This window comes from Gavia stellata, chromosome 1, assembly GCF_030936135.1.
Source record: "Gavia stellata isolate bGavSte3 chromosome 1, bGavSte3.hap2, whole genome shotgun sequence".
Lineage (NCBI taxonomy): Eukaryota > Metazoa > Chordata > Aves > Gaviiformes > Gaviidae > Gavia > Gavia stellata.
Window position 1 is genome coordinate 83,259,677 of NC_082594.1, and position 17,998 is coordinate 83,277,674.

Consider the following 17,998-nt stretch of genomic DNA (forward strand, 5'->3'; position numbering starts at 1 on the left):
TTTTACCTAGTCCATAACAACTAGTTACAAATAATGCTTGTAAAGTGCTTTTGGTTCATGAGGAGAAGCAGGTTATTTTAAGGATGAACTGCTGCTTAGCATATTTTAACAACATACAAAATATTTTAGACATGCTGCAAATGCTCAGAAAGATAAAATCCATGTCCTGTTGTCCCAAATTCTTGATGAAAAGTAGCGAAGAGCTACTATTCATTGTATAGAAATAACGATGCTTGTTAGAAAGGAATCCTTTTTTATTTCTACGGTAAACATTAAATGCCACAATTGGGAGAATGATCTGAGGGGTCTGGACCATTTGCAAAAATGCAGGAGGATGGATATGGCAATATCTGAAAACATTTATAATCTGTGTCCCAATCATGCAAAAGGCTGAGTCTTCTTAGCTCCTATAGATTCCAGTAAAATTGAATGGTAAAGCTGGATGACTGCTGGGCTGTAAATAGTGGTGTACCTGGGCAGTGTTCAGTGTCTAGCTGGTGGCCGATGACGACCAGAGAACCCTTAGGGCTGGTACTGGGACCCAGACTGTCCAACACCTTCATCCATGATCTGGATGTTGACACAGGGCATCCTCAATAACTTTGAACATGAGGCTTAATTAAGGGGAATGGCTTCCACAACAAATGGCAGAGTTTCAATTCAGGCAGACTTTGATAAACCTGTGGAATGTGTCAACATAAATCTTAGGAATTTTAACAAGGAGAACCACAAAGTTCTGTGCTTGGGGCAGAATATCCCTATGAAGTAGCATAAATGGGGAAAAGGAATTGACCAAGTAGCTGTGTTTGAGAAGGACATGGGAGTTACAGTGAATGCCAGGTTGACTATGAGCCAGCAGCACGCTCTGGCAAATAAGGCAAACAGCATGATGGGTGACATTAGTAGTAGCACGGCCAACAGACTCGGGGAAGTTATTATCCCCTTCAGGTATTGGTGAAGGCTGTGCTAGGAATATCATGCCCAGGTTTGGGCTCCTCAAGTCAAGAAAGTCATGAAGAAACTGGAGAGGGCCTAGTAAAGGTCTGTCAAAATAGTTATGAGACTATTAGACGTGACCTCTGAGTTCATATGGCAGGGGCCATAAATTGTGGCTTTGGAGGTTCAGCTTGGACATGGGGAAAAAAATTTTTACTGGGGTGGTAGTGTGGCATTGGCATAGGTCATCCAGGGAGGTGGTGGAATGTACATCCTTTGAAGTTTTCAAGAGTTGGCTAAGAAGAGCCACAGCTGACCTGATCTGGAGTTGGCGGTAGTCTTGCTTTTTGAGCAGGTGGTTGAATGAGGCAATTGGCAGGGCCCTTTCCAACTGTTTCAGTGGCTCTGCAATAAGTAATTTTGTCAACAAATAATTGTGTGATTATAGTTTAGTCTGGAAAAGACTGGAATTCACACAAATGCACGCGCATGTGCGCACATGCATACTTTGAAATACATCATTCTTTTTACTTCTAGATATCAGCTTGAATTAAAAGAAGAATACATAGCCAGAACCAATAAAGTTACTGAAGATGAGAAAAAAAATAAAGGTAACCATGTCTCTGAGATTAATAAAGTAGCTGTTTAGAGCTTTTACTAACAGGTATCAAAACACTGTTGTTACTAAACAGTCACGGTCTTCTGTAACGGTGGTGTAAGTGACAGAAAAGCCATCAAAATAGATTTTGAAAACATGTAGCAGGATCCCGTGACAGGTCAGCAATTCCTTGCTGTTCAGAACACAGTGGGAACTGTGAGCTGCTGCTTCGTACAGAGGCTACAAAGCCTTTCGCTCTTTCAGTTCCCATCTCCTTCTGAAGTCCTACTAGCTCATTCATTCTCTAATTGAACTCTGGTACAGTCTGGTACCATACCCTTGAATGGTTGCCAGTTTCTACATTTATTGTGCACAAGATGTTTAACTGGGGCTTGAGAAAGAGCGCTGGGACAGATAACATATTTAGACTTTCAAGTTAGGGACATGTGAAAGAATGATATATCATGTGCGTATGAATTTGATTTACTGAATTCTAAAGGAGTATATGTATGCATATGTATATATACAGACAGTGTTATTTACTTAATTTTGAAGCTGTGTGTATGACATTCAGTCATTTTTATGTCTTGGATTAAACTGAATGCTGTGCTTAGCAGCTTAAACTGTTTTTTGCTGATACAGTTTTTTACTGTAATACTCTAAATTTTAATTCAGCATTTGTAATCTTCCCTGCAGAGAAAGCTATGGTTTTGCATGAAGAAGCCATTGCTGTTAATTCAAAAAAGGAGGAACTGAAGCAAGCTATATCACGCACAAAAGAGCTTGAGGTAATTGTAAACATGAATTTAAAGAAGCTGTGTTCTAATCAGTGCATTTGAGGGAGGGAAATTTAAAAAAAATAAACAGAAAATGTGAAATAAAAATAATTAAGTAGTACAGCAGTTTATAAGCTTCTAAACTGTTCTTTATCTGCAGCTGGATTTGGAGTCAGTGAAGGCCCAGGTTCTGTTAGTAAATAAACAGAATCAGTTGTTGACAGAAAAACTGAAAGAGGTATCAGACTATCCTTTGCTAAAGGAGGAGAAATTGGAGCTCCAAGTGCAGAATAAACTACTTAGGCAACAGTTGGATGAGACTCGCAGTGAGAACCAGCATCTTCGAGACAGTCAGTGTGAATGATTTAGTAATTTTCTTGTTTATGTTTCCCTACAAGTATTTGTTTAGAAATAAATTTTCATTAAAATACAATCTTTGTATTATGTTTACTAGTAGTTTGCATTAAACTCTACCTAATGTTTGTGTAAAATGAAACAGTCCTTGACATTATAAGTTTATTTTCTTTAATATGTCTGTATAGTAGAAATCCTGAATTAAGTGGTAGCTATAATAATATGAAGAATATCCCTTTCACCCTTCAGAAAAAGCAGTGCAATATTTCTAACCATAGCATTAATATGGTTAATAATGGTAAAAGAACATTACATTATTATTTTTAAGTGCTTGCCTGACTGTAGTTATAAAATGCCAAGTATTTTTAATGTGCATTTGAGATTACGGGAGAGTACAGACGTACACCCAGGTATGTAAGGTAGGGATATGTATTTTTCTTCCAGAATAGAACAGACTGGGTCTAGTTCTTAAATGACTGTGCCAACAAAAATTTCTGTCCTTTGTAAAAGGAAGAAGAAAATCCCTAAGTACTTTATTCAAACAAAGCCTTGCTATGTTCCTAAAATCAAATCAGCTTTACATTTTGAAGGGGTATCATGTAGAAAAGTGCACACTCATTATTCTATGGCTGAGTGTCTAGTATTTCTCCTTCTGGGTAGAGCTGTCCCAGCCCTCGGCGGAGCATCTGGCCTGCCAAGTGGAGCTGAGGAGAGTGGAACATTCTAGGAAGCTGGCGCTGGATGAATTTGAAAGTCATAGGCAGATTTTGGAAAAGCAGCTACAAAGTGAGGTAAATTATTTTTTCTAAATAATTTGAATCCTTTCTTCTTCCTGTCATCTTGTTCACGTTTATCTATGTACCTGTGCAGGCTGTTTATTGTGTAGTTATGGGGATTGTTTGTATTCTGCTTGGTTTTATGTAAATGACTCTAAAGAAAACAAAACAACACAACATCAAAAAAAAAAAGACCAAAAAAACCCAAACCAACATAACAGGAGTAAGTCTTTCCAAGTCAGTAAGTTGTCAGCACTGACTTTCAGTAGGATACTATGTGTATATGGTTTGGCTGGACCTGAAAAACATTTAGAAACAAGTATTCAGCCCGTTGAGATTCTTCTTTTTGTTTGAATTATGCTGTTTTTTGTTTTTCTCTCTATCTCCAAAAGGTTGAGCGTTGTGCCCAGTTAAAGACCCAACTGTTGGACTCCAAAGCTACTGTCAGGAAGTTAAATGTGCAGGTTGAAGAACTGAAACTGCAAGTGAAACAAACACAGACAGGTTTGTATTTTACACCAGAGCAGTCCTTTATGAAGTTCAGTTATCTAACCAGTGTAAGAATTTCCAGAAGCTTAAAAAAGCTGCCATTGCATAGAACTAATATACCACCAGTGAGTAGATTTCAAGTTTACAATCAAAATCTATTTAAAAGCCCAATTTAAAAAGCAGACTGATTACAACTTAGCTTCCTTTCAGAAAACAAACATATAGGAGGAAGGGAAAACATTCCTTCATGAATACTTGCATGTTTTTATTCTCTGTTTTTCCTCAGTATGTAGACATTAATGTTTGGTAATAACATAATCACTGTTTTCCAGGAGGTAAGTTGTGTTTTAATGCATTTTGATTCTTGAGTGTTCATAACAAGAATAATCAGTTTGAAATTGTATTGCGTACCTCACAAATTTAAATCTAACTTTTAAACAGTTGTTGTTGAGGCTAATAACTTAAGCACCTCATATGGGAATTAGAGAGAGACACTTGGATAAGGCAATTCAGCCTGCTGAAGAAATGTAGTTCTAAAGATGCCTGTCAAATTGCTAACATCAAGTATGATAAATAAAAGGTTTGGGATTGAATTCTGCAACGATTATTGATTACATACAGCGTGTGTTGCACCATAGTGCAGTATGTGCAATACTTTATATTATTCATTAGACCAATATGTACATTTTCATATATGGTACGAGTATCGGTACCATTTGGAATTGGAAATTTTTTAGTGTCAAAACAGCAAATGTATATTTTAAGTAAATGACTGAAAGTACTGCATGGACTTTTATTTTGCATCAGAGTTAAGGATGTCATTGAAGATGTAGAATTAAAACAAGGTTGTCATTTTGCTGAGAAAGATACAGCCCTATAGATTGGTCTTTTGGGCTTGCTGAAGCATACAAGTGCAAGCCAGGAAGCAGGCAGCCCTAAAACATTCAATTTAACTGACAATTTTGGAGAAGTACTTTTCTTTTTAAAAAACCAGCAACATTATCTATGTGCTGTGTTGTTTTTCTCCTAATTTCTTTTTTGATCTACATAGAAAGAAACTGTTATGACTTATGGCCTGCCCTGTGTCCCTCACCCTTTAACAGCATGATTGGATATAATGTGTCCAAAGTGGTGATGTTTTAATATTTACTTATTTCTTTAAACGTAATTTAAGACATAACATTGTAGAGTACATAATTCAGGTAGTTTTACATGGAAGGATTATATATTAAAAAAATATCAGTGATAATTTGCAGCTATGCAGGTACATTAAAAATACATTTAAATCAAGCCATTAAATTCTCAAAATTTAAGCCAATTCCACGTTAAAATAATTTTGATCAAATTGGAATTTAATGCCGTGGTTTACTGTTTCTGTTTCATTATGGATTCCCCTCTCTCACTCTTTACTGTCACTCACTTTCTCTTGCTATCATTTAGCTCTGGAAAATGAAGTGTATCGGAATCCAAAGCCTTCGCTTGTCGATCGCTCTGTCCTTGACTTCACTGGTGACAGAATTGTACCTCATGATATTTATGTGGATAGCGCGTTCCTGAAGAATCAGGTTATGACCGATGTGATGAAGGTAAATGCTGTGCCAAGATCTGGCTATCGTCAGCAGTTACAGCCACACAGTGCTTCTCCGGATTCTGACCTGGAGTGTATGGCGCAAACCCGGGCTAGAATAAAAGAACTAGAAAAAGAGGCAGAGTATTTGGAAGAAGCCTACAGGAACTACCAACACAGAGTCATGCAGGGTGCGGCTGCAAGCAGAACACCGAGAAAGATGCAGTCCCCTTTACTTCTACAGTGTGCTAGTAGTAGACCCCCCTTGACTACCCAGCACGAACTTCTAGAGGATAATCCCAGCTCCCAGCATTCCCCCCTGAGCAGTCCAAGAGGTGAAAAATACATCAAAAAAACAGGGCAGGCTGATGCCTTTAAAAATCCCTTAATGTCTCCACACAGAGGAGTGTCGTCTTCAAGACGCCTTTCTTCTACTCCTGTTTCCAAATTGGAAAGAGATCTCAGTAACAAGAAAATTTCAGATGGTAAGTCATGAATATTAATGTGATGTGCTATTGGACTTTTACTTAGCGTTCCTTTTGCGCTATGGGAAGAGAAAGGTTTAGCAGTGATAGTCTTTCACTCATTTGCTGTTTGCTAAGACGCAGGAGAAGTCAGAAACAAAATATGCTAGCTGCTTGGAGTATTGCTTCTTCATGGAAACAAGTACTGGAGAAGTACATTGAGGGAGGCTAAACATACTGCGTTTAGTTCAGGTAGCTTTAAAGAGAAGACTATGCCATGTAATTCACTACAGGTGTAACTTTATGACATGCAGAGTTTAATTCAAAAGCTACTATTAAGTATAACTACTTTGCAACATGAATTGTAATTTGCTAGTTTTAATAACCCTCCCTCTCTATTCCTATCTTTTCATTTAGCTATTGTAGTTAACATGTGGCTTCTCTTAAATTGAGTTTTCCCATCTGAAAGGTCCAGATTTGTTTTTGTTTGTTCTTTTTGCTGTGACATCTTTATCAAATATTCCTGAGCATTTGTGAGGGGGAGGGTATCAGTGTTTGGTCATGATTGTAAAATTATAATTTGCTATTAATTTCACAGTGTCTAATAATTACTTAGTAGTTTTTTTTAAAGGGGCAGTACTCAGAAAAGCAAGCGAAATAGCTTAGTTTGGAAAAGAGTTGGCTGAGGTGGGCTGTGGGAATTCTGGAAAGCAATGAGTGGTGTGGAGAAGGTGAGAAGGGATGAATTAATCACTGCTTCACAGACACTAGAATTCTGTGCAATTGAAAGGAAAGAGAAGGAAGTATTTTTTCCTACCATGAGGAAGTTGTGGAATTTATTGCTTCTATGGCAACAAGTGTAGATGCAGGAATAAAACTTCCCTGTCAGGAGGGCCCAAGTATTGATTGACAAAAGGTTGGGGCGGATGTTGCCAGAACTAAGATACAAGTATTCTGCTTTTTGAATTTTAGTTTTGTTTTGTTCAGTAATGGGCACTGTTAGAAACATGCTACAAACAGCCTGATCTATTGTGGCTGTCTCTGTGTTTCTGCATGTAGAATTTCACGCTCTGTTACTGAAAACATATTTGAAAACTTCAACTTCCAAATCAATCTTTTAACTTTTCTCTGTCAGCTTGGGTATAAACTACTTACAGACGACTCATTTAATAGTGCACACACAAAAAAACCTTTCATAAAAGTAGGGTTTTGTTGTAAAATTAGGAAATGTCAAAGTTGTGTGCATAACCTTAACAATCCTTTCTGTCTTTGTACCTGTCAGAAGCTTGTTATATGACGGCTCATCTATTTTTTTTCCATTGGATCTCTTCTGTGCTTAATGCACAAGACTGACTTGTTCTGGAGAGGGATAAGAGTTGAATAACAAAGGAGGGTATTACCTGACTTAGGTGTTACAGAAATTGAATGGTATGTAGTGTAGGAAATGGGGTTACAGCTAGATGATACATTCTCAATGTGAACTGATGAGGTACTTGCCGCAGCAAGCGCTGTAGCTTCAGTGCTAATGTGCTGTGGAGTGATTTATCTGTTTCCAGTTAGATTGTTTCCCCACTGATAGGTCAGCTCTGTTTCAGGAGTCTTCTGAGGACTGCTTTTATACTGGTATGTATGTTATCCTTCGTGCTAGAGATGGCTGAAGCACCAGATGTGTCTTTGCTAGAGAACCATAAGTCATTCTGGAAGCTTCCATGGAGCTGTTCAGTGCTGTTGAAGATGCCAGTCTGAACAGTCAGAATAAATTTTAAGAGGTAAAAGATATCATGCATGTGAGTCTGAGATTTGATTTTCCTCTAAGTGAGGTATACCACAGTCAACTCACGTAAGGACAAACTGCAGCTCAGTTGTCAGCAAACTGTGTTCGAAGGATGAAAGGAAGAAGCGTGTCCTCCTGTAAAATACTTGCAGTTGGCAGATCTAGCAGCTGTTTTACTGCGTAGTCTGCTAGTGAAATGGTATGCAGTTTTCTCTCTTCCTTTAAATTATCTCATGTATTTGACTGTTTTCCTTCCCAAGCCCATGCATGTTGGACGTCTTTCAGGCTTTGTCTTTCTACTGGGAAGGAGTAAGCCCATTTCTTTAAGAGCAACTAAAAGTAGGACAAAGTCCTTTTCTGTTTTCCCCTGCTTACTGTCTCCAATCTGTGGACAGAAACATGCATCAAAAAGTAGTTACTGAGGAAAAAAAAACAAACTGGATTGCCTTCTGACCCATGCTCCCTATTACTTGATCAGTACTTTTCACCTTGATCATTACTTGACCAAACTTCATACCTTCTGATGAGAAAGAGCAAGGTTGTTAAGTCTTGCAGACAGCATACTGTGAGCCAAAGACCTCAGCTATTTGTCTTTTAGTAGAAAAACAGTAAGTTCAATCCTGGATAATTTCTAAATAGTAGTAGCTTGTAGTAATTACCATTTGAGATGTCTGGCGTGCTACCTGTGTCCTACCCTGCAGTATGTGTAATGCCGAGGAGGTGTGTGCGGTAAGTACTATGTGCTGTTCTGGTCCATTTGTTCTGCATAGGAAAATTTGACAGGTCATTTTATAAAAGATCGTATGTGGGTGGGCTGAGGGTGCCCACCACAAACAGGTACTGCTGATACACAAGTACAATGTAACTGCTGGGTTCCGTTCTGTTAGTGCTCAGCTTCCTTAGAGGGTGTTTGTCTGTGTTGCATGGGCATAGGGGCTGTCTGGAGATAAAAATCCATGGGCAACCTTGGACTGAAGCATCCTGACTTCTGCAGTGTGATGTGCACCATGAATGGGGTGCACTTCTGTACAGCCACCTGAAAGAACTTCAGGTATTGGTGTGTTAATAATGGCTTTTCCTCTGTCTCTTGAGCCAAATTAGCACTGGCTACAGTAAAAGTTATTTGGTCAATAAAGAGAAGAAAAACAACAGTACCTGCTTACTGAGTGAATAACAAATATTGTGGAAAAAAATAATAATTCATAGTCTAGTAATGAAAGACCTCTGCATCTGCACAGGAAAGGAAAATTAAGATTGCAAAGCAAAATTTAAGCAAAGTGCTGGACTTCGCAAGTTTCATTAAAAGCCTTTTTAATGTGGGGGCTTTGTTTTTTACCCTGATTTCCTAGGAGTCTCAAGTTTTCTCTAGTCATACTGTCTGTCTGTTTTCCTTCCCTGATAACTTTACAGCTGTTGATAAGAGGATAAAATCTTCAAAGACTTTATTCTTTGCTTCATCACCCATTTTAAGAAATCTGTAGAAAATGAAACCTCCAGGTTAACTTTCCTAATGAAGAATAGCCTTTGGGAGACCTTAAGCATTATCTTTTGCTGGCTAGTAAGCACATTCCTAGCTTGAAATCTGGGTCCATAACTGCTTTCTTTAATGCTCAGCTTAGGAGAAATTATTTGGTGTTTCGCAGAGGGGCTGCAGTTTGTGGGGAACATGGATGTATTATGGGGTGATAATAATCATAGGCTTTGTGAAGAGTAAGTTTATGATGGTGAAGGCTTGTAGAAGAGAGCTGCCATACAAGAGGGGTAAAAAACCCCAGAAAAATAACCAGTACAAGAACGTTCATGTTAATCCTGGTAGATTTGGATGCTAGTTGCCTTGTAGCGGTGGTGCCTGCACAGTCCAATTATGCATGTATTGTAAAAACTAGCCTTGTCTGAGGAGTGGTGGGACAAATAACTGACTAATACAAATTGTGGGATTTTTATCTGCAGACATCAGTGGTTCGTACCTTGCCTCTTCGCAGCAGAGTGTTGACCAGGTGCTTTCTCCTATTTCAAAGCCACATCTGCTTTCATCTTCTGAGTCTGTTTCTTCCTCACCGTCCAGTCATGGCCAGAAAATCAGGTAACATTGCAAGCAACATTCTTAACCTGCTTTTTAAAGAAACATTTATCTAACTGTTCATGGCAATAGCTGCTTTTACAGTTCAAGGAAGCTATTAATTTTATAAGTGAGAACTTTTCTAAAGATGGGTAAGGATTTCCATTCTTCAATATCATGCCTCAAGAGGAACTTAGTTTTAAAAAAAAAACAAACAAAAACCAAACACCACCTCCTCCCAAATCCAGACACCTTTGGCAAATATCACAGAATCACTACAGTTGGAAAAGACCTGTAAGATCATCAAGTCCAACCATCAACCAACACCACTATGCCCATTAAACTGTGTCCCACAATGCCACGTCCACACCTTCCTTGAACACCTCCAGGGAGGGTGACTCCACCACTTCCCTGGGCAGCTTGTTCCAGTGTTTCACCACTCTCTCAGTAAAGAAATTTTTCCTAATATCCAGCCTGAACCTCCCCTGGCGCAACTTGAGGCCATTTCCTCTTGTCTTGTCGCTAGTTACTTGGGAGAAGAGACCAACACCCACCTCTCTGCAACCCCTTTTCAGGTAATTGTACAGAGCGATGAGGTCTCCCCTCAGCCTCCTCCAGACTGAACAACCCCAGTTCCCTCAGCCGCTCCTCATAAGACTTGTGCTCCAGACCCCTCACCAGCTTCGTTGCCCTTCTCTGGACACGCTCCAGCACCTCAATGTCCTTCTTGTAGTGAGGGGCCCAAAACTGAACACAGTATTGGAGGTGTGGCATCACCAGCACCAAGTACAGGGGCACGATCACCGCCCTGCTCCTGCTGGCCACACCATTTCTGACACAGGCCAGGATGCTGTTGGCCTTCTTGGCCACCTGGGCACACTGCTGGCTCACATTCAGCCGGCTGTTGATCAACACCCCCAGGTCCTTTCCTGTGCTGGAGCTTTTCAGCCACTCGTCCCCAAGCCATTTTCACCTCTGTTAAATTTGTGCTTCCTTGCAGTGTGAAGTTATGTGCAGTGAAATACTTAAACTGAAGTGCATTGGAAACTTCAGATGAATGCAGTGTTTTTTCAAAAAAAATAGTCTTGTCCTATGACAGAGTAAAACTTGATTGATTTACAAAGTGTTTTGTAAAGTCATTTCACTGGTGTAGTTGAGCAAGGATGAAAAGTTGTTCCAAAGATTCCCGTTCTTCCCATTGGGGAGAAACAGTAATGGTAGCAGTAGCTCCAGAGCCTAAAAAATCCACATGGAAAAGTGCTAGGCAAAGGACTAAAAAGCCTTAAAAGAGAGTGAGAATGTGAAGCATCCTAAGCACATGTTAGTTTAATGCAGATATAGCAAATTGATAATTATTCGTCACTGAAACTTAGCTCAAATTCTGCTGTTCAGTGATATTAGTTTCTCTGTAATTAAAATGCTTTTTAGAACTGCTTCTCAGCACTATGAGTTTGTTCTGCTTCAACCAATGTAAGTATTGCTTTGTTACCGTGTGTGGCTTTGAAGATAGAAAGTAGTTCATTTGGTGTGTGCTGTCACCACTAAGGCACACCTGACAGATAAAAGTCAATACAAAGTGTAGACATTCCTGGGCTCAGGTCAGGCTGATTTACTTTGTTGGTTTTCAGGCTGCTGTAGATATCTCCTTAGATATAGCTCTAGATTTAACAATAAACTTCTGCTTTTCCCCTTCCTCTCTGTTTTTCTACTTGTCATGTGTCAGTGTTCTGATGAACTTTTGAAAGCGTTGGATGCTGTTATTTAAAGCAGGGTGTGTTGTGTATCCTTGTATTTCAAGAGAGCTGCAAGTTCTGCAGCGCTTGAAATCTACTGTGTCTGTGTAGACCTTCTCTTTGATTCTTCGATTGTATTTCCTTACACAGTAGACCACTTTCAGACAGCTGAATGAAAGGTTCATTGTTAATAAATAAATATTGTGTTAATCACTAATTTCAGAAAAGGTGTTTGCTAAAAGTTTCCTAAAAATGTAAAATCTCTTCCTAAAAGTGAATCTGAGTTAAACAACTGACTTGCATGCCTATGTGTAGTATTTATGAAAAAAATCGTATTTTTTAAACGTGAGGAATGTATGCATATGTCCAAGATATGTCTGATTTCTCCTTGTGTCCCATAACTTTGGACCATATTGATAATTTAAAAATTCAGACTGTCTACTTTTTTGAGTAAGAACAATGCCTGTAGTGTGTTGCAAATGGGAATGTGACGGTACTACAGTGGCTGATTAACTGACTATTGCTTGGCATGTCTTATTTACAACAATCCTATCAGACATCCTCACCCTCATATGAATTACCTGAATGTGAATGTATTTTTAGCAGTTTGCTGTCATGGGCTATTTTGGGATTTGGCAGGTTTGATTCCTCTAGCACGCTTCTGTGCCACCCATGTAAATATGATCCTGATAAGGCTAACAAGAACTCCTGATGACATTGTAGACTAATTTGAGAACAAACTTCATTTCAGAAGATGATGCTGGGTCTTTAGAGGGGTAGACTTAATGTTTCAATGACTTGAGAGAATCTTTCAAGAAAAAGGTAAAACTACAAGCTCATCACAGATTCCTATCCAAAGTAGTGATAATCTCTCATCTTTCCCATAATCAGAACAGGCCTTTTGCATATGCTTGATGTTCAAAAGCTATTGAGGTTATATCTGATGCACACAAAAACCCTTAATAAAAAAAGGCCACTAATTCCTTGAGCAAAGCTATGTCTCTTTTATTGTGTCTCTTTTTCACATCTGTGACCTGACTGAGGAGCTTTTGCTGATTGAAGCTCAGTAGTTTCTGCTGTCTGAGAATTTAAATCAAGGCAGTTGTACATTCTCACTTCATTCATTAACAAGCTGTAATGCTAATATTCTTTTTTTCACTCTGAGGAGCTTGTTCACATGCCTGTGTAACTGTTTTCAGAATAGGAATCTCCAGTTTCCTTTGCATGTGGGAAGGGGATGGGTAGGAGAACTCTGCTGTTTTCCTTTGTGGTTTTTTTTTTTTATCTCTTTTAAGTGAATGAATAACTTGGCAAAATTAAGCTGCATAAAAATGACTTCTCTTTCCTCTCTGTATCTCCTATTTCCATGTATGAAATTCTTCTGTTCTTACCAGTCACTGGTGCCTTCATTCTCCAAAACTGAGAATCCTGAATACATGTCATTCGAGTATTTAATTTTTAATGTTTCTTTCTTAAGAAGAGGCAGTTGAATTGGCCTTAACCTGCTAGCCATCATTCCAGATTTGATGGCTGAAGAAAGATGGCTTGTCCTGGGGCAGCTCTAGCAGTCATTTGTAGGACTTCCTGTTTTATTGTTCTCAAGTCCTCAATACACATTTAATGTAGAGAGGGTCTCTTTTGTGGTTAGAATTTTGGGAGAGCCTTTATGTTCTTGGCCTTAAAAAGAAGCTGTTGGGATTTCTAGGGACTGTGAAATTAGTTCCTTTAAGTGGCTGTATTTTCTTTCCCTGCTCATTCACATTTTCTACAGTATGTCTCGGATTTCCTGTGTTCCTGTGACAGACCTTACAAACTGAAGGTTGGGTGTTAACCTACACGTTAAGGGGATATAGGAAAATGCTCTAATACTGAGAGGGACTGTACTTCTTTGAAGGATGTTGTAGAGTTCACGCTGCTTGAAGAGTATGAGCAAGTTGTGTTGCAAAGAACAGGCCGGGCTCTGGGCAGCAGCTATGCGTTGTAGTTGCTTTCTTGGGTTCCTTGTGACAAAGCAAGGGTATGAGGTCCCAGTAGTTTTCTTGAACTTTCTGCTTTCCCAAGACTTTCTTTAAGGGAAAACATTCTGGTGTTGAGCATTTTTTAATTTCTTGTGCCTTGGACTGTTTTCTGTTACATAAAATATTTGAGAAATGCGTGTGTGGGCTTTTCCAGCTATTTACTTCCATTATTAGGCAAATGCCACATCACTGATGTGTATTGTGGGATTAGTTTATGACCTGTAGATTTTAACTGGCAATAGGAACTTCTCTAAAAAGAAAAGAAAGGAAAATACAATGCTGTAATACCAGTAAGCCATTACAAGTTAGACCTCTGTCAGTGGGGAAGAACAGTTGCTTCTGTGACTATGGGAGCTCCTTGTTTATTTATGTTTCAAGATATGAGTGGTATGAAGGAAGCCAATAAACACAGACAGGAAGACTAGAGTTATAAGGCAGATTATTATCTAAACCATTCCCTTTTTTGTTTAGGGCTGAAGAAACCGATTGTGAGGGTTGTTACCAGTTTTAGGCTAAAAAGTAATTTCAGACATTAAAAAAATAGTTTAGATGGTGGTTGCTGGGGTTTTTTGTTTTAAACTTTAATGGTAATTATAAGCATAACTCATGCAATTTAATAATTTGGTATTGATTGGCACACCAGTACTGTTTTATGGAATATTGACATCAGGTACAGTCCAGGGTTTGGTTGCCGACTTTGATGGAATGAATTTTGAAAACTGTTTGGAACTACATGTGTTTACTGGTCTTTGAGGCAGATCTCTTCTGTTTGCTCGGTCTGAGGCAGTGTATTGACTGTCTTTCTAGCTGTGTTGCAGGACACAGTATTGAAGAAAGTGGCATGTGTGTCCTTGAACCTTGCATCCTTAAGAATTATTTAATACTTAACCATTTCTGTGAAGGAAACAGTAAAAACATGAAGTAGACTTCCAAAAACTTGAAGTTCCATTTATTCTGTTGTTTTCTATTTACAGGGTATTTTTCCCCACTGACATTACTGAACTATCCTTCTGACAACGCAGATTTATTTGTTTGTCCACAGATGTACATTTTTTTATTGAACATGTCTCATTGTGGGGTTGTGTTTTGTTTGTTGTCCACTTTTGCCCCATAGGAGACATGAATTCCTTAGAAATTGTATGCACAAACGTATTTATGCCAGGGTGAAGAGCACCAGCTGGTGTGAAGTAAGCTCCTTTATGAAGTGCTGCTGCTGAATTTCATTAGTGACCTGCACTCCTTTTACTATTCTGGTTCTGGTCAGAGTTTAGTAGCTGGGTCACATGGGAGATATTGTTCTTTCACATTGTCTTTCTGATGAGATAAATGGTAATTTAGAATGAGGGCACTAACCCCATTTTTCATAGCACCCAGATTTTCACCCCTGCATATATGTTTTGCCAGACACCTAATCCTAATACATTTCAAACACATCTGTTAAGATGATATCGAAGTGGGAATTAGACTGTAACACAGAGCCTAAAAAGGCAAGTTTCTTAGTTTCAGTTGACTAAGTGTCACACTTAATTCTATTTATCCTTTTTTTCTTTCCTTACTTCTTTTTATGCCTTTTGAGAGTGTATTTTGTTTTAATGTAATGCCTTTATGTCATGTAGATCTTGGGCAAGGGCTGCAGGGAGATGGCTGTCAGAAAGATAGAGCTGACTTTTGGTAAAAGTGAAGAACTGTATTTAAATACCTTAACTTTTGAGTCAGAAAGTTACAGTATTTTGATTGCATGATTTTTATGTTTGGTTTAATCTGTTGCTAAGCATGTGAGTAATTTTTTTATTTAAATCTCACGTCATTATTTGCTTAAAAGTGTATTATTTGTATTTGTTAAATTATTTATGCTCTTCCTTCTTCTTTCAGACTTCATAATCAACAAACAGATAAACAAGATTTCAATGATATCCCCAAACCAGAAAAACTAATGTATGAGGACCTTGAAGAATGCATTTCTTCTCTTGAGTGTAAGTTTTAGTGGATTTTAGACAGTTTGTTTAACACCTTAGGGCTTAACAGTTATAAGACAATGCTCTTGCTAGTTTAAGACTGTGCTTGGAGAGAAAAAATGCTGTCTGATGTTGGAAATAAGAAAAACAAACTGGCTCAGGTGATGAGGGATTAATTTTTTTCATATTTGCATCTTCAGAGGAGAAGGGTATGTAGTAATAAGTAGACACTAAAATCGAGTTGGTTCTGAAATTTGGGAACATACTTTTTTGTTCAGAAATCCTGCATAACCTTGTTCTGATTAATGCAGGTAGGTCTGACAGTTGCTTCAGATTGTTTTAAAATTGTGTAGGATTTTTTTTTTTAAGACAGCAAAGTGTATGAACTAACTTGAGACTTTATTATATTTGGTGCATAAAGTAAAACTCCAAGGAGTGTTCATCATGGACCAATGTCAGAGCAGTATTACCAAGTTGTAAATCTGAAGATAAGTTTCTGCAGCCATTACATATATTCTTGTTGATTTTTTTCCTTCAGTAACTGAGGCTTAAATAGTATTATAAATTACAAGTTACTTTAGAAGTGTGTGTAAACGTGTGAAGAACACTTGCAATTCTGCTGTCATTTATCAGCATCTCCGAGTAGTTTTGGAACATATGGTTCAGTTACTGAAACATGAATTTTATCCTGTTTTTTTTTCTCTAAGGTCAGCATTTTATTTATTTCCATTTCTGCTCTCTGATGATTGCAGGAAGAACTTCGTCATTATGTGGTGTTCTGCACTGCATTCTATAAAATGTTTCCTTCTGTCTATATGCTGCAGTCAAGCCTGCAGGGTCAGTTTTCAAAATTTTTTGATGTAACTAAGGTACTGTAGAAAGAGGAGGATAATAAAAGTTAATGCACTTTATGGCCATTTGTATATGAAGAGTGAAATAGAAGCACAGTTACTGGCTTTATTTCCTAGTTTTTCAGCATTTGAGTGACATCTTAATGTTGTACCTGAGCAGCCTTATTTCCCATGAAACTGGGTCTAAAGTAAGTGAAATTATCCATGAGAAAGATGTGAACAGCAAGCTAAACACCTTTCCCGTTTCCAAATTTTGTTAGGTCTGTAAAGTCTTGAGACTGGTGGAGATACGTTATGGGGTGGTATAATTAAATTCATAGTTGGTGAAGAGATTATAATTGTTGTATGGGAGAGTTATAGTCACTGATTTCAAAGAAAATATTCCCAACTGGTGTGAGCGTTTTCCTGGGTCCGAGACTGGCTTATTCTTTTGGTTGTCATTAGGTCGTATGGAAGATGGATGGAGTGATGCCCTTGCTCACTCTCCTGAACCTGTGAGAATGTGGCTTGTTTTTGTTTAAACAGCAAATGTGCTGATAGTGTTCAGTGATAACAAGCTGATGATGCATTTATGCATTTCTCTGTGAAGTTTTGCTCAGTACATTTGTTGATTTTTATTTTATCTCAGTTTTCTTTTTAGAAGCTTTAAATGCGTTATTTGAATGTGAACCGAGCCTGTAGCCACTAATGGTTTCTACTCATTTCATGTTTTAATTAGATTTAGATTTATTTGTTTAATTTTGTATTAGAGACTTTTTAGGAATACAATACATATTTCACTTTTATTTTATCACATATGAGAATAGACCGGCATTTTGTTGGCAGTTAGGCCTGAGTAGATGCTCTGCCCAAATAAATTACCGCATCATTTAGTGATGTGTAGTAGTCAAAAGAATAATTTTAGGAGTTTGCATATGCTGCTGATTTCTCTATCAACACTACTTTAGTTGGGTCAGACTGCATCAAAAGACAATCTCAGTAGAAGAAAATCAGAATGGCTAAAAAGGGGAAAAGGTAACCCAGGAGGAACTAGGGGGAAATAAGAATGTAAAATCGAAAAAGTAAATATAGAATATGATATAATGAGGGAAGAAGTTGATAAGAGTAGAAAAAAACAATGGAGTGAAGGAGATACTAGAAAATGTGGAAACCTTTTAATCCTACTGTGAGTGAGCTCTAGGACGAAAAGATTGGAATTTCTGTTGGCAGTAATTGCTTTTAGTTGATGTGCTCGTCTTAAGGAAATAATGCATCTCTTGTTGTCCATTCTTACATAAAGGAGTGAAGGTGTACAAAAGTGTTACCTTTTTTTCCTTGCAGGATGGTTAATGTAAAGATGTTTTGGACTATATTGTTTTGGATTTGTTTTTTTGTTGTTTGTGTGGTTAGCAGACCTTTAGAACTTAGAGATTATATTTAACAGGAACCTATTTGTGAAAGGAATTTTTTGACTATTTAAATATTATATACCCTGAAACATACTGATGCCTCATACGGAAATAAAGTTGTTGTTGTTGTTGATAATCTTATAATTTAAACCTACAGTTAAAGAGAGAGCAAAAAAAACAGAACAGATTTTCTTTTGAGTGTGAAAGCCCATTATTTTGGTCTTAAGTAGAACATATATAGAATTTACTTTCCTAGGCGA

At 38.0% G+C, this 17,998-nt stretch overlaps 1 protein-coding gene across 1 annotated transcript in view; it reads left to right on the plus strand.

The window, feature by feature from the left end:
* The window catches only part of OFD1 (OFD1 centriole and centriolar satellite protein), a 35,531-nt gene that overhangs the window by 12,180 nt on the left and 5,353 nt on the right, over positions 1-17,998 (plus strand). The window contains exons 11-18 of the mRNA XM_059825776.1: positions 1,474-1,547; positions 2,231-2,322; positions 2,471-2,660; positions 3,325-3,455; positions 3,833-3,944; positions 5,370-5,981; positions 9,685-9,817; positions 15,417-15,517. Of these exons, the coding sequence (XP_059681759.1) occupies positions 1,474-1,547; positions 2,231-2,322; positions 2,471-2,660; positions 3,325-3,455; positions 3,833-3,944; positions 5,370-5,981; positions 9,685-9,817; positions 15,417-15,517 (1,445 nt within the window). The remainder of the gene's footprint in view (positions 1-1,473; positions 1,548-2,230; positions 2,323-2,470; positions 2,661-3,324; positions 3,456-3,832; positions 3,945-5,369; positions 5,982-9,684; positions 9,818-15,416; positions 15,518-17,998) is intronic.